The 14182-nt window shown below is 49.9% G+C and overlaps 4 protein-coding genes across 4 annotated transcripts; 3 read left to right on the forward strand and 1 right to left on the reverse strand.

Moving 5' to 3' along the window:
• The first annotated feature begins 49 nt into the window (after positions 1–49).
• Positions 50–3188, forward strand: LOC100905551 (cyclin-dependent kinase 16). Its single transcript, XM_029112695.1, has 9 exons — positions 50–71; positions 476–573; positions 721–885; positions 974–1101; positions 1237–1438; positions 1550–1740; positions 1880–2024; positions 2162–2314; positions 2480–3188. Exons 1-9 carry the CDS (start codon positions 50–52, stop codon positions 2663–2665), a joined length of 1290 nt encoding a protein of 429 aa, XP_028968528.1. The 3' UTR covers positions 2666–3188.
• Positions 3189–5508: 2320 nt separating this feature from the next.
• On the reverse strand, positions 5509–6447 carry Mesh1 (Metazoan SpoT homolog-1). Its single transcript, XM_003747582.2, has 4 exons — positions 6238–6447; positions 5995–6143; positions 5759–5902; positions 5509–5653 (listed from the first exon to the last, which is right to left on the reverse strand). The coding sequence occupies exons 1-4, from the start codon at positions 6350–6352 to the stop codon at positions 5519–5521; spliced, it is 543 nt and encodes a 180-aa protein (XP_003747630.1). The 5' UTR covers positions 6353–6447; the 3' UTR covers positions 5509–5518.
• Positions 6448–9500: 3053 nt separating this feature from the next.
• LOC100903810 (uncharacterized) lies at positions 9501–11488 on the forward strand. Its single transcript, XM_003747581.1, has 6 exons — positions 9501–9597; positions 10047–10213; positions 10428–10545; positions 10658–10804; positions 10876–11007; positions 11099–11488. The coding sequence occupies exons 1-6, from the start codon at positions 9574–9576 to the stop codon at positions 11402–11404; spliced, it is 894 nt and encodes a 297-aa protein (XP_003747629.1). The 5' UTR covers positions 9501–9573; the 3' UTR covers positions 11405–11488.
• A 1626-nt stretch (positions 11489–13114) lies between these two features.
• On the forward strand, positions 13115–13981 carry LOC100905696 (uncharacterized). Its single transcript, XM_018641115.1, has one exon. It carries the CDS (start codon positions 13115–13117, stop codon positions 13979–13981), a length of 867 nt encoding a protein of 288 aa, XP_018496631.1.
• Positions 13982–14182: the final 201 nt, after the last annotated feature.

Genomic DNA, 14182 nt, shown 5'->3' on the forward strand with positions numbered 1-14182 from the left:
GATAGTTCCTTGGTTCGAATTTGTTCGCGGCCAACGGAACTCCCCTACGATGTTTCTGGTTCTCGGCGAAGGTAATCCGTGAGCGAGCTCTATGATCATGTATCCGACGACGTTCGAATGTTCGGCCTACGTTTGTATGCCGAGTGAGCAGAGGCGGAAAATCCGTGTGATGGATTCACGCGGAATGGATCCGCCACATATGTATGTCGAATCAAACCCTTGTCGGCACGTACGGACACTCGAGGCGGAGAGCCGTCTGCGTCGCTCGGCGAGCCCTCCCGGCGAATTATCGAACTTGGAACGTTTCCCGATTAGATGGTATTGAGCAGGACTGGAATCGGTCCTCAGATTGCTCAGTTCGATCTGCGGTTGAGATAAAGTGCTCTTCCTTCTCTCGTGGTTCCTCTCATGTCCGCACAAGATCGGACGGAGCTGAGAATAAGCCAAATTCCGATCCAAATTATGGACAAGTAAGAAAACGAACTGTTTGTTGCAGGTGTGGTGCACGAGCACCCTCGAGTGATGGGCTCCGATGGCGAAAGCGAGGAAGCTTCGGGAGCATCAGATGATCTCGTGCAGAACAATCATCACAAAGCTAACGGAGCAGGCCCGGGGAGCAATCAAGCACCAGTCCAAGTGAGTAGAACTCTTATCCTCTGGGATGAAGAAAGACATCCGAGTTGGCTGAAGCCTCATTGGAAGTCTGGAATCCCCCTCCAGGTCCGCATGCGTCACAAAAACGTCTCACGGGTATCCAAAGAAGACATCTCGAAACGACTGTCGCTACCTGCTGACCTACACTTGCCGGAAACTTTTCTCGCCAAGAGCCCCGTTTCCGCCATTCTCGAGGGACCCCTCACTCGGAATATTCGTCGACAGAGTTTGGTAAGCAGAGGATGCAGGCGATGGATTCCGGCAGCTGGATGTTACCTCGCAGCAGCTAGGATGTCGCTGATGTTTTTCCTCCTTGCAGGCTGAAATTGGGTTCGGGCGAAGCGAGACGTACACAAAGTTAGATAAACTCGGCGAGGGAACCTATGCCACCGTATACAAAGGCCGATCCAAGCTGACCAATAACCTCGTCGCTCTCAAGGAAATACGGTGAGTTCCCGTCTATTCGTCTCTTCGGGCAAACTCCCATCCGGTTGAACCGAGGCGGTAATCTACTGATTCCTAGAGGGAACTTGTGTCCGATACGTTGACTGAAGCGCCATTTCTCCCGCAACCCCTCCTAAGGCTCGAACACGACGAAGGAGCACCCTGCACAGCGATCCGGGAAGTTTCCTTGCTGAAAGACCTCAAGCACAATAATATCGTCACACTCCATGATGTAGTGCATACAGAGAAGAGTCTCACACTCGTGTTTGAATACCTCGAGAAAGATTTGAAGCAGTACATGGAGGACCATGGTAACTACATGACCACGAACAATATCAAGGTGAGCCTCACGTGGCCATGAATTATAAGGATTCTATGTGAGTCGAGGAGTCTTTAGCGCACATCACAGAAATATTTGGAGAAGATTTGTGAAATCACGCTCTTCTTGCAGATTTTCCTCTTCCAACTCCTAAGAGGCTTGGCTTATTGTCACAAGAGGCAAATACTCCATCGAGACCTGAAACCACAGAATCTGTTAATCAATGAGAAGGGAGAGCTCAAGTTGGCCGACTTCGGTTTAGCGCGAGCCAAGTCGGTTCCCATCAAGACGTTTAGCAATGAGGTTGTCACGCTTTGGTACCGGTGAGTGAACCTCTTGTTTCGTTCGCCCGGAGAGCAGTCCTCAGCTCCCGGCGGTCCTCAGAGAACCATCAGCGGAATGATTATGAGGGTCAGGGAGAACGCTAAAGGAATGAAAACTAAGCCCGCGATGTCTTTTCAGTCCTCCCGACGTCCTTCTCGGGGAAACAAATTACAACACATCGATCGATATGTGGGGCGTGGGCTGTATTTTCTACGAGATGGCCGACGGCAGACCTCTATTCCCAGGGATCGACGTTAGGGATCAGCTGGAGAACATTTTCAAGGTAAAGAGTCCTCACCCCATACCTGCTACCCCTCTTCCTGAGAATCGAGCCTCCGAGTCCGCGTCGACTTATGCGAATCCGAGCCATCGCATTCACGCGGAGCACCTGTTTCAATATGTGAGCTTTTGTATTTTAAGGTACTCGGCACCCCGACGGAAGAGAGATGGCCAGGAATAATGGAGAACGAAAATTTCCTGAGATATATGTTTTTGAGTCAGTCAGTAGACATTCATAATAGAGTTCCCAGACTAGGTCAGGATGGTATCAATCTTCTCTTCGCACTCCTCCGGGTAAGTTTACTGCATCCTTCGCGCTCCATCATGATCCATATTCTGGCTATCCACGGGGCGAATTACATGTACCACTCCATATCATACTGCTATAGTACCCTGCATGCAATGACCCTTTTTCACGGAACGTTCAGAAATGATTGAAGCTCTTATCATTCATTGCAGTACGAGCCGAAAAAACGGATCTCAGCAGCGGAAGGCATGCGGCACCCCTACTTCGATTCTTTCGGACCGAATATCCTCAAGTTGCCGGATACGGCCTCAATTTTCACCCTGCCCGGCGTAGCGTTATCTAAAACGAGTCAAAACTCGCGGATCGAGGCTAAGAGACATTCCTTGCTAAGTCTATAGTGAACTTTCATCGCCAAGAAACGACCGACTCGGTGCTGAGAAATTTGTGCATCAAGGGACGACTTCCCATGCTCCAATCAATCGAATTATGATAACCGCCAACCCTTCAGTCGGACTTCGACATCGACGGGTCGACTAAGCCGGGAACGAGCCCGAAGTGAATATTGTCCGAGCTGAAAGAAATTCTCAAAACGTCCGCTGGATAACCTTGAAGAAATGTATAAAGGTTTTTGATACCCTGTACTACTGTACATAGGCAGAATCCGTGCAGAGCTCAATCGAGCGAACATATCTACCATCCGTGGATTCCGTTTCCCACCTCACCGTAGACCTGATGGCGATGATGACAGGAGCAACATGACCGCGATGATCATCGACCGGAGTGATATGACCGTCCGCCTGGTTGACACACTTGATTGTTGATCACGTATCTTCTAGCTCAATTCTATTCGACCAAGCACGAGATTCGAATTGGTGCGAACATACCTTTCTGCAGTGTAAGTGCAGAAGAATCGGACGAGAGAGATAGAACTTTGTGTAAGCCTTTTGATACTCCCGGCACCGAATCCGATGTTTCTACAGCCTCCCAAGAAAGCTAAACCATTCCAAATCGAGTTTTCCCTTCGTCATCTTGTTCTCGAGAACCCAAGACAAAATCGCTGATCGACTCGGTACTGAGGAAGAAGGAGCGATCGAGCGTAAAATCAGCGCGTGGTGGTTCTGTCCCGGGAGATTCCCCCAGAACGGAAATCTTGCGCGAGTGATTCCCAAAAGGGTTCCTTGAATACAGACACTCCTCGGTGCAATGAATTCTCTAGTTGATGAGTTCCTCAAGTGTGCGCTCCAGATCCGGGAGCTTGCTTTACGAATGTTTCGAGTTGAGCGCAGCTCGTTCGGCAATACCGGCTATGCTCAAGACATGAAAGGCTACCGCTAATACGTGTCCCCGTCCGTGAATGCATAGAAATAGGAAGAGAAGTCTGGAATGGGAATGAGAGTTTGGAAGTGGAAACAATTTTGCTACATTCGCGTTGAGAGGGAAGTGACGCTAGCGCGCCTCAACTCAAGCTCTCGGCACACGTACTCCCGGTGTCCAGTTAGCCTCTCGGTGGATCCCTAGCGATTGGAGTCGGAACTCAAAAGAGTGAATCAAATTATTGCTCTTCGCTCATCCTGGGAAGGACTATTATGGAGCACTTCTACATACGTTTGCGGCTTTCAAACGTCATATCAGCTTTGGCCGCTTGGATATTTTACATTCTCCCCTCTAGCCACATTCCTCCAGTTGTGGGAATGGGCTTGGAGCCAGTTCATTTTCGGGGAGTCGTACGGGATTCGTTCTGAGAAAACCGAACCGTACGCACCCACTGCCATTCGTAACAGAAGCTTGTCATTTCGTTCGCTGCCCAGATGAAGTTCGCTGCGCAAAACCCAAGTAATCGATGACCGACTCTCCCCTGATTATATTTATCGCTTCATCATCGACGATTTGACTCCTGCAGTCGTGAACAAGACCCGCTCGACTCGCATAGGATAGAGAATCACCGTCCGCGTTCTAATTCCGCCTTGGAAACGATGGCTCAACACGAGTTCTCTCAGAAGGCCAACGTTTCCGAAAGGTCTTCAACTTTCGTCGAGTTCGCGAAAGATATGCAATGCCGTCCATTGTTTCGAGCGATTCCCTCGAATTTCCTATTTACTGGAAGCTGCAAGTGAGAGTGGAAGAGAACGGTGTGCAATCCTCAGTCATGAGAAGACGACCCGAACCTGGACCCTATCGTATCAATGACGTTGAGATATTCGATCGAAATCGGCTTATATTGGAAGTATTCGATTGCGCTCGGAGCTGACTCGGCCTGTTCAAATCCGTGTATTTCTGATCTGGGAGAACGAAGGTCCGGAATTATGGAAAATAATGCAGCGAATAAATTATTCTTACAATGATTATTCGGTCGATATACTGGCTGCTTGGGGTCTCATGGGAAATCGGCGAAGTCAGAAATTCTTGTCTTTTCGTCTGAGGAAACTGTTCCCGACATTCCGTACCGCTTCCATCTTGATCGAGATGACTGAAGTATGATCTTGCGACCTGAAGGCTCTTAGTTAGCAAAATTTTGTACATAGAATAAATTTAGCTGTTTAGAAAAGAGAAGAGAACGGAGATCTGTAGCGACTGTACTAATGAGCGAAGCTTATCACGAACCCTCGGGAAGGAGTTTTCACAGCGATGTGATTACTGAACTAAAATAAATGTCTTCATTGAAAACTTTCGTTCGCTCTATCGAATCACGTGGACGCTCGCTGAAAATGCAGCACGCAGGAGCGATTCGGATGACCGCGTCGAGGAAGAGGGAAACTTGAGCAAATTGGAGAGCGGTATTTCTTTGGACAGCCTTGGAAAATCCTGAATGCTCCACACGGGACCGGTATTACCGAAGCGAAAAGGCATCAACGCGGAACGCTTGAGCTGAGGTAAGAAAATTCACGACATTGGAAAGATATTCTTGCGGAATCGCAGAACTCGCATTCCTCTCCTGATCGAGAACGCCTGCGGCCTTGCATACGCTTCGCGTGAATGAGATCCGAGTCACCAGTATGTATAGGCGCTCCTTTGGGAGATGAAAGACTCCCTTCTTCCGATTTCGTGTCTAGTTTTTGGTGTGGATGCCTTCCGCAGCTCATGTCAGACCGCTCGTGTCGAGGATACCACGGCCTGGGGTGAAAGTCGTAGGGGAAGTCCCGGATCGGGAAGGATACTTTTGGCGGATGGAGGATTCGATTCGAGTGATTTCGAAGCGTTAGCACTCCGGACGCTCGAGAATCCATGGAAAACTCACACGAGAAACAAACGAATCATTTTTTATTGAAGTGGCTATTCAAAACTTTCTGAACTTTCTCTTCCAACATCGGGCTTTCGCCGGTCTTACAATTTGTCACAACTTTCTGCGCCCACTCAAAATATGCGTTCACTCGATCCTCTGTCCAGCCCTGGAAGAATTTCCGAGAATTTCAAGGGTCGTCTTGACGTATGAACCATATTGGTCGTCGCTCTGTAGAGATTCAAAATGCCGTTTTCCCAGCCGGAGAACATACTTTGGGTGTGCATCTTTGGAGATCCTCGAGATTGTAAAGCTTATCGGCCAGTTTGATGAGTTTCGCTTTGGGACTCGCATGGAGCGCATGCTCAATCTGCAGTTCTTTCCGTTTCATCTTCGGCAACGACTTGTCGTCACTGACCTGAAAATCGAGACAGAATTCGGCCGGCATTCCTTAGACGGTGGTCAGTCTTCTGACACCTGATACCAGGTGGAGCGAGATCTTCAACCAACCTCCCGGACGAGAGCTTCCACTTCTTGTCCAAAATGGTCTTTGATCTCTTCGAAAGTGGTATCGGTATCCTCGACCGTGTCGTGGAGAACGGCTGCACAAAGTAGAGCCGGGTCCGATAGACCGCAATCCACCAAATGATTCGCCACACCTAAGATCGGGAGGTTATTCGGTCTATCCAAGGCAGGAAACTTTTCTCGGAATCTCCGGATGAAAAGAGGTAGGCACTCCCACAAGTCTCTCACCAAGCGGATGATTGATGTAAGGTGTTTGCGCCTCGTCTTTCCTTCGCTGATTTGTGTGCTTGACCGCAGCGAAATGGCATGCTCGCACAAAATCCGAGAGCCCGGAAGCACTCATCCTCGCGGAAGAAGAATGTTTACGCTTTCCTGCGACAACTCGTGAAAAACTGTAACTATTCAGTTTTTGCCGCTGTCTCCGGACATGCTCGAACGAAATTCGAATATCACGGAGACCGTCGAGCGCATGTCCCCTCGCCGAGCGACCCTTTCCACGCTCTCTAGTCGGACAAGCTTCGAGACCAACGAACGAAGGTTATGACGCCCGCGTGCCGGTCGCAATGCCTCCCAACGCATGGTTCGAGACCGCGTGTCAATCAAAGATTCGGAAAATGCAGAAGCAGAGACGCAGAGCCGAAAATAGTCGAGCCCTCTGATGAGAGAATACGCGAGTAAAATACTGATTCCCGTCGCCGCTCCCCGTGTCTGCACGCACTCCTGAGTCATCAGAGACTCATGAGAGATATTACCGTATAAGAGACTCATCGCGGATCCCGTCTCCATGAGATCTCGTTTCGAAGGTCTCGCTTCCAAGAAACTGAAGGCAGCTTTTTCACTTCGGGTCGATGATCCGTGATTTGGCATCTACGAGGCGTCTTAGGTGAACCGTAGGATGTTTGGGCGAAACTGAGGAAGTCGGCATTTTGTACAACTTCGAAAATTCAAATTTCGTTTGACCGCGTGTAACAATAAGCTAAGTCGGCTATGAGCTATAAAGAAGTCCGATAATATCTCATGAGCTATCGCAGGCTGAAATCAGTAAAATCATTTTCTTCTTCTACTCAGCCTTATGTTGAAGACAAATGAGTCTTCACGTTCAGAGGAAGAGAGAGTCACTAGTTCGGCGAACGCCTCGAGATGGAGAAACTAAACTTTGTTCGAGTCGATCCTATATGATCGATAAAGTGAAGAAGCCGTGAAGAAGCCGAGGAAGAACTGGGGTTCACGATCACTCCCGAGATGATCGTGGCTCGCGGCTCAGTTTTCCAAGACTTTGGCTGCAGTTAGGATTGCTGCGGCAGTCGCGAGCGGCACCAAACCACCGTAGTTGCCCTTCTTTTCCAGTGCGCGCTGAATCCGGTGGAGTACTTTGATACCGCGTCACTCAAATATGGCCTCGTTTACTTGAGATTATCGAAAATTACAGGAGAGGTATACACACGCAGACACGCGTTTTGTGATGTGGGCAAGGAAACAATGCAACAGTGTCAAATTGGTGCAACTGACGGAACATTTCAAGCTCCATTTTCGCGTTTTATAGAGTGGAAGGATAGATACAAGGGGACCTCTCACGGCATGTCGGAGAACAATGGAAGGAGCACTTCAATGCCTCATCGAGTCGGGCCCGGCTTTGGAATGTTCCCCGATTTGAGGCACGATTAGCTCCTGCATAGCCAGGGTGATTCCATTGGCAGCCCATGTCGGTCTGGAGGAGCGCTTCAATCTATATGGGGACCGCTTGTCGCTCTCGAGGGAGCGATGTGGAGTTCTTCCTTCACGGATCCACTTTCAGTCATCATCCGTCCCCGTTCCGATTTAAACCCCAGAAATTCGTGGATGTCATGGAAGCTGACAGGCCTGAACCCCGAAGTCAGGGTAGGGATCGCTGCGTGGCTCCGCTCAGAATTTGCGCAAACCCGAGGTCCAATCGTCAACATGCGGACCGATCGACTCCCCGAAAATAGAATCTGTATATGGTGGTTTGTAGTATTTCTACATCTGTCGAGCTGATCATCAAAGCCAATTCATTTCGAAAATGTCAAATCAGAGTTCTCCTGAGCGATTGAGCATACGAGGTGGAAAATAATGTTCCGTATGCTCGTTCCGTCTGAAAGATTGCAGCAACTCGGAAAGCAATGGATGAGGTGTCCATTTTAATCTCTCACTGAAACCACGGCACTGTTCTGCTGTAGCTACTGGATGGATGCCTAGTCGTTTCTGTGCTTCTGATCCTGTCCGCCCGTATCCTTGTTGACCGCTCACTTTTGCTTCACGGTTCTGAACTCACTGTTTGGAATCGTGTCACCAAAGGCCGATTTCACAAACATCTACCCATCAATGTTGGATGAAGGAATCAAAATTTTCTGGAGTGAACTTGACAGAGCGTGTGACATGGCAGTATTTCCTCTCTGGACGTCTCTTGCCGGATCCTCCGCTCAAAAACGATAAGCCTTGAGTTGGCAACCAGTCTTGCATGCGGCGCGGCGTCAAGAAGCCCTCCCTGCGCATATGTGTACATACCGAATATGAAAATAATGAGCATCGATCAGAACTTTAGAGAGATGCCGAGAGAGATGATTCTTTTTCGCGACAGAGTTTCAACATCCCCAGATTCCAGAATGATGGGGAACATCGCCACCTGGGCCCGACATCAGTATTTATTGTGATTCGAACCGACCCTCTCGGGCATTCACGAACATTTGCCCGACTTCGAAGGCGGGATGAGGTTCTTGGAACGAACTTTCAACTGATTGTGTTTCGAGAGAATCTTGTACAAACACCCGCCCGGAGCAAACGATAAGATTTTGGCTTCCTCTCTCTTCCGACACTGGAATTCCGAAAGTCGTTCTAAAGCGACTTTTCTCGTCTCAACAGATGCGTTCACATCACTGGGTGTCCTCCAGAATTTCGAATCCAACCGGCAGCGGAATCGTACAAAAAGGCGTGGTCGTTCAACTGTCCGGATGAATGTTTGCTCTCGAGATTGGAAGTATCATGTCGTGACGGAAGGCATGCTCTGAGTTTTCAAGAGACTATGCGAACAGATGTGCGAGATGCGATTATGTTCGCGCGTTTTTTTGTGGAAGAAATCTTTCGCGGAGCGTGAACTCCCGCGAGTCGAGCGTCCCAGGAACATCTCTCATTCGGACGGAATGGTGAGCTCCCTGTCGACGAGCTGTTCCCAAAGCCCGATCGATGAACGTGCATTATCGGCGGATTTGAGCAACGCCGATGCCTCATCTGAATCGACCACTCAAAAAATGAATAGTTGAATATGCTGTCGATTGATCCCCGTTCTCGGTGACTGGATGGAAGCAGGGGAGACTCCAGTCTCTCGTCTTATTAGTCAACAGCTATACTTCTGCTCATGACAACCTTTTGCAACCCATGATCTCATGCTTGTGCAGTGAGAGGGAGAATTTTTTCCCTTGCCGATCTTCAAAAGATGGCCTGTGGCGAAACTCAATCACATTTCGCCCATCGCAATTCGGGCTTATTCCAGAGTATCGCCCGGAACACGGACCCGTGGAGGATCGAGATCGCTTCTCGCTTCGCGCAACCATGTTCGATCGCAGTGGTGCTCAGGTGAGGTTCAGCGCTTGAATTCCAGGCGCACATGTTCATAGTGCTCCTAATCGGATTGGATATCTCCGCGCCGGTGCCGATCTCCCGTATCGACTTGTGGAACGTCGATTCATCACTCTGTCTCAGGAAAATGTCAAGAACGACTCCTTTGTCTAGAGGTTTCCATGGTCTATGGTTAAAACCCGACTGCTTGTCTGAGGCTTGCGATGTTGGGCTTGAGATTTAGTTGGGAAGCTCACCTCGGCTCGGATATCGATTTCCGGCCGAAGACCTTGCTAGCCCAACTGGAGAGTATGCGGGATATATTCCTGTCGATTCATTGCTGTAGGGGCAGAATTCCGCTTATTCCGATCAAATAGAGCTTTAGGTCTAAAAATCCGATCGGCTGGTGGAAATCGCATTTTTCGAGGGCGGAGCCGTCGTACGACGAACCATGCGTCCCCTTCCAGAATTTCGTCGTCGTTCTCCTCTGCGCCGCTCAGATGATTTCCCGGACATGCTCATTTCAAAACAGCATCCTGCACACTTCGGCCCCCTACAGCCCCTACATTCCTTTGAGAACTCAATTCATACAACAGGGTGGCGCTGGCGCTTCTTGGCAGTTCAGCAAGAGCTCGTACGTATATTCCGTATCTCCGATCATACACCCGATGATTCGTCGATTTGGAGATTTGAGAAAAAAAGTCGAAGCCATCTAGAAACTATAAACTCGATACTGAGTCGGCACAATCTCGGTGAAAGCTTCGGAATCAGAGCTCGCTGGGGGCTGCGAAGACTCCCTTCAGAACCCGAAATCATCCATCTCTCACGCGGATATTTTACTTACCCAGTGGCGTGCCCACCTGGGTCATCACGACCACGGTAATTGAAACTCGCAACGAAACTCTGAACGCAACTTCGACGAAGGATGAGGATTTACCGGTAGGTCCGAACCTACGCGAAGAAGCAGTAAGTTTTGCCTGATCCGACGGGAATCAGACCGGTCTCCAGAACTTTTCAGAGCTCTCCCTAACCGAATCTGAATGACCATATATTCCTCGTGCTTTTTCGCCGCGATTAGATGATGGCGGCCAACGACAATGAGGATCCCGACTTGGAGTTTCCGATTCGTCATGGAAAAGATCCAGCGGTTCACGCCCGACCTGCTTTCGCAGATCCGGATAAATATGAAGAGACGACTTCGGAAATGCACAATAAACAGAATCAGGTCGGTAAATCAAGAGTACCACTTGAAACGCGAGCACGCATCCTGCATGCTGAAGTTCCTTCTTTCCGCAGACGGAACCCCGGGTAATTGTGAACCGGACCACAGTGGTCAAGATCGAGTTCCACAACACGCCCTTCCTGCCTCTGGTTCTGAATGTCGGTGACGCCGTCGGTAGTACCGCAGCGAACAACATTTCTTCGACGGTGAGCTGGTCTTCGTTAATTTAAATGGCGAGCTGGATCGTTTCCATATCGATCCACTAAGCCTTCATCGAGGAAATATCTTTTCTCACAGGAACCGACTCCCCAGAGCTATTCACACATCAGCCACGCTAAGAATCTACCCACGTCACTCGCGCAGGACCCGAGTGCCTTCGCTGTGAGGGTCGGAGGAAGTCAGTCTTCACTTCAGAGCGGAAGTGTACATCGAATCGGACTGACACCTGACTCCGCCCATCGAGCGACGTCGGAACAAATTGTACCTGAAGTTCGCTTTCCAAGCTATGTGCCATTCGACCGGACTCACATCTCTCCAATGGCTGCCCAATTGCCTCAGAACAGCGTGGTCTATCCTTACGCACGTTTTCTGAACAGAAAGTAGACGGGCTCCGATTCGAGTCACGGGCTTTTCATTCCTCGGTGTTTGTTCTATGACGGAATAATAAATGGAAGAAGCTGGATCTTCTGTAGAGGAGAGGAATACTCGCGCGATTTCTTCTGATTTCGGAATAGATGTCTGGCGACGCCCGAGCAGATTTTGCAGGAATTTCTGAATGAATTTTTTCTCTGTGTCTCAGTCATCGAATTTCAATCCAGAGGTTCCAGCGAGACGACTTCTCACCAAAAGCAAGCGTCCGCAGGACCCAACGATTATACCGCTGAGGTCCCCCAGTGGCCTTGCCGGCGTCTTGTGGGAGAACCTATTTAGCGCGAGACTCCACGGATTTTTGCGGGACGTGGCACAATGTATCTCTGTTTCAGCAAGAACGTGCGGATGGCCGTCCCGTCGAAAGCCGTCGTAAGCAGTACTTGCCCGCGGCCGTGAGGATCCGCGGCGGTCTTCGTCTGAGACCTGTACCCAGACAGTCGGAAGCTGCACTCAGAGGTGCGATTTTCATTGCGTCGTTCGTGCGGGCTCGTTCTATTTATCCCAACTGGTGGCTATCTGGGACCAGTTCTGGGGCACGGGTGAGTGTCTCGACCAAGCAAGCGAGCGACCGACGATTTCTGAGAAGAAGGTAGAAAAAGGCAGGACGAGGCTCTTCGAATATTGGGCGGCCACTCCACGCCATCATAATTGCTTGACCACTGGAACACGGGGAGCACGTCCGAGGAGTGGTGGTCGCTTCTTTTTGGACGACATCGAACCATCGGAGACCGGATCCAAATGAAGAAATTGAGACTAAATTACCTTCGTCCAATAGAGACACGAATCAGAATACGGGATTCACTAGCGCAGATGGACGTCGGTCACCGCAGCAGCAGCGACCGCAGCCACTGCTGTCGACGTCGCGTCGGAGCAGCGCGAGCCGACAGCGATCAACGGTGAGCATGCGGAGCGTAAACTTCACAATGGAGCGCTCTTCGTCCGCTCACGTATCGAAGACTTCCAAATACGCAGGGAGGGCGTCCTCTCTTGGACATAACGATCTCGGGGCGAAAAATTAGTCTTTCGATCATATGGTCAATGCCCACGCTCCTCGGCTCGGGACTAACTCTTTACCCCGAATTCGATATTTCAGATGATCATTAGTTAGAGCCTGGACTTTTCAGGCAAAATGCCATAAGTGTCTATAACTCCCTATTTCCGTGTTTTGCCCGACATTTTGCCGATTTCTGGTTTTCTTCAGGCATTTTGCCTGTTTCGGACTTATTCCTGGCGGATGTCCTCTCAATTCGCTTTCTGCGCTCTCTGTTCAATCTATGACGTCGGGGAATGGATGGAGCAAGCGTCTGTTTTCTCAATCTCAGCCAATGGCTAGCAACTGCCGCGTCGTGCAACGTTGTCGTGCGAAGTGACGGCGCCACGGGCAAGTGCGATGGAGACCAGCCGAAACACGCACGCAGCGCGCGTGGCAGGATGGAGCTTTTCGCAAGGAGCTCGGACCAACCGTGCTGACAACTGACGGCAGAGTCCTCACTTGCAAGGTCTGCGAGAAAGAAGTCAAGTACGGAAAAAAAATATTTCGTGCAGCAGTATTTGAACAGCGTCGGACATAAGGACCGTGAGCGACGCTGTCAGAAAGCCACGCAGAGCGTCTGTCTTGTGACCAACTTTCTCGAATTCTCCACCAGAGCAAGTGTTTTCAATATGGATCTCTGTCAAATGTTGGTGGAAACAAATATACCCTTGTACAAGGTGCAGGATCCGTCTTTCAAGAACTTCATGTTGAAGTATTGCAAGGAGATCCTGCCCGACCATACGACGCTCCGCAAACATTACCTTAAGAAACTGTATGAGGGCACGATCCATCGGATACGATCCGCTATCGGAGACAAACGGATATGGGTCTCTATAGATGAGACCACCGACGCGAAGGGGCAGTACGTGGTTAACACAGTCATCGGTTGTTTGACTGCGGAGGAAAGTTCGACTCCATACCTGATCGATTCGGAAATCGTCGAGCGGACAAACCATGCCACCACTGCTCAGGCGTTCATGAACTCCTTGAATTTGCTCTGGCCAGAAGGTATCCAGCATAACAAAGTGCTGCTGTTCGTCAGTGATGCAGCACCTTATATGAAGAAAGCCGCTGCCGGCTTAAAGGTTCTTTTCCCGAATATGATTCACGTCACATGCCTGGCGCATGGAATCCATCGAGTATGTGAAGAGATACGTGTTCTGTTCCCGGAGGTGGACAGCATCATTGCCAATGTGAAGAAAATATTCCTAAAAGCGCCTCCTCGCATCCGAGTTCTTCGAGCCACGGCGCCAAACGTGCCCTCGCCTCCTGAGCCCATACTCACTCGATGGGGCACCTGGCTCTCCGCGGCTCTGTACTACGCGAGGCATTTGGAGGACATCAGACGTGTGTTAGAGGAGCTCGACGAAAGCGAAGCCGCTGCAATCAAGAAGTCCAAGGATTTGTTGCTCAATACGAGCGTGAAGTCACACCTCACTTTCATCGCTGCGAATTTCTCGGCTCTGCCCGACTACATCAAAAAAACTAGAATGTAGCTCGCAGATGCTGAGCGTGACGCTCAAAATTTTCAACGAATTCAAACAACGCATCAATGAGGCCGAGGGACCCAAGGGAGAGATGGTAAAGAGCAAACTGAAACGTGTCCTCCAACAAAATCCAGGGTTTGAAATTTTGACCCAAATCGAAAGGGCTCTCTCAGGTGAGGCAGGTGGCCCCTCAATCGCGGAGATGTCTGT

The sequence above is a fragment of the Galendromus occidentalis genome, unplaced genomic scaffold, assembly GCF_000255335.2.
Source record: "Galendromus occidentalis unplaced genomic scaffold, Mocc_1.1 scf7180000077524, whole genome shotgun sequence".
In the NCBI taxonomy this organism is placed as follows: domain Eukaryota; kingdom Metazoa; phylum Arthropoda; class Arachnida; order Mesostigmata; family Phytoseiidae; genus Galendromus; species Galendromus occidentalis.

Bases quoted from the DNA above. Each gene is read 5' to 3' on its own strand.
- LOC100905551 (XM_029112695.1), top strand. From the start codon at position 50: ATGTTTCTGGTTCTCGGCGAAG. The intron at 1,741-1,879 runs GTGAGTGAACCT...ATGTCTTTTCAG, and splicing joins GTTGTCACGCTTTGGTACCG to TCCTCCCGACGTCCTTCTCG. The intron at 2,025-2,161 runs GTAAAGAGTCCT...TTGTATTTTAAG, and splicing joins AGCTGGAGAACATTTTCAAG to GTACTCGGCACCCCGACGGA.
- Mesh1 (XM_003747582.2), bottom strand. From the start codon at position 6,352: ATGAGTGCTTCCGGGCTCTCGGATTTTGTGCGAGCATGCCATTTCGCT. The intron at 5,903-5,994 runs GTTGGTTGAAGA...CTCGATTTTCAG, and splicing joins TGGAAGCTCTCGTCCGGGAG to GTCAGTGACGACAAGTCGTT. The intron at 5,654-5,758 runs GTATGTTCTCCG...AAATTCTTCCAG, and splicing joins TCCAAAGATGCACACCCAAA to GGCTGGACAGAGGATCGAGT.
- LOC100903810 (XM_003747581.1), top strand. From the start codon at position 9,574: ATGTTCGATCGCAGTGGTGCTCAG. The intron at 10,546-10,657 runs GTAAGTTTTGCC...CGCCGCGATTAG, and splicing joins CGAACCTACGCGAAGAAGCA to ATGATGGCGGCCAACGACAA. The intron at 10,805-10,875 runs GTCGGTAAATCA...TTCTTTCCGCAG, and splicing joins TGCACAATAAACAGAATCAG to ACGGAACCCCGGGTAATTGT.
- LOC100905696 (XM_018641115.1), top strand. From the start codon at position 13,115: ATGGATCTCTGTCAAATGTTGGTGGAAACAAATATACCCTTGTACAAG.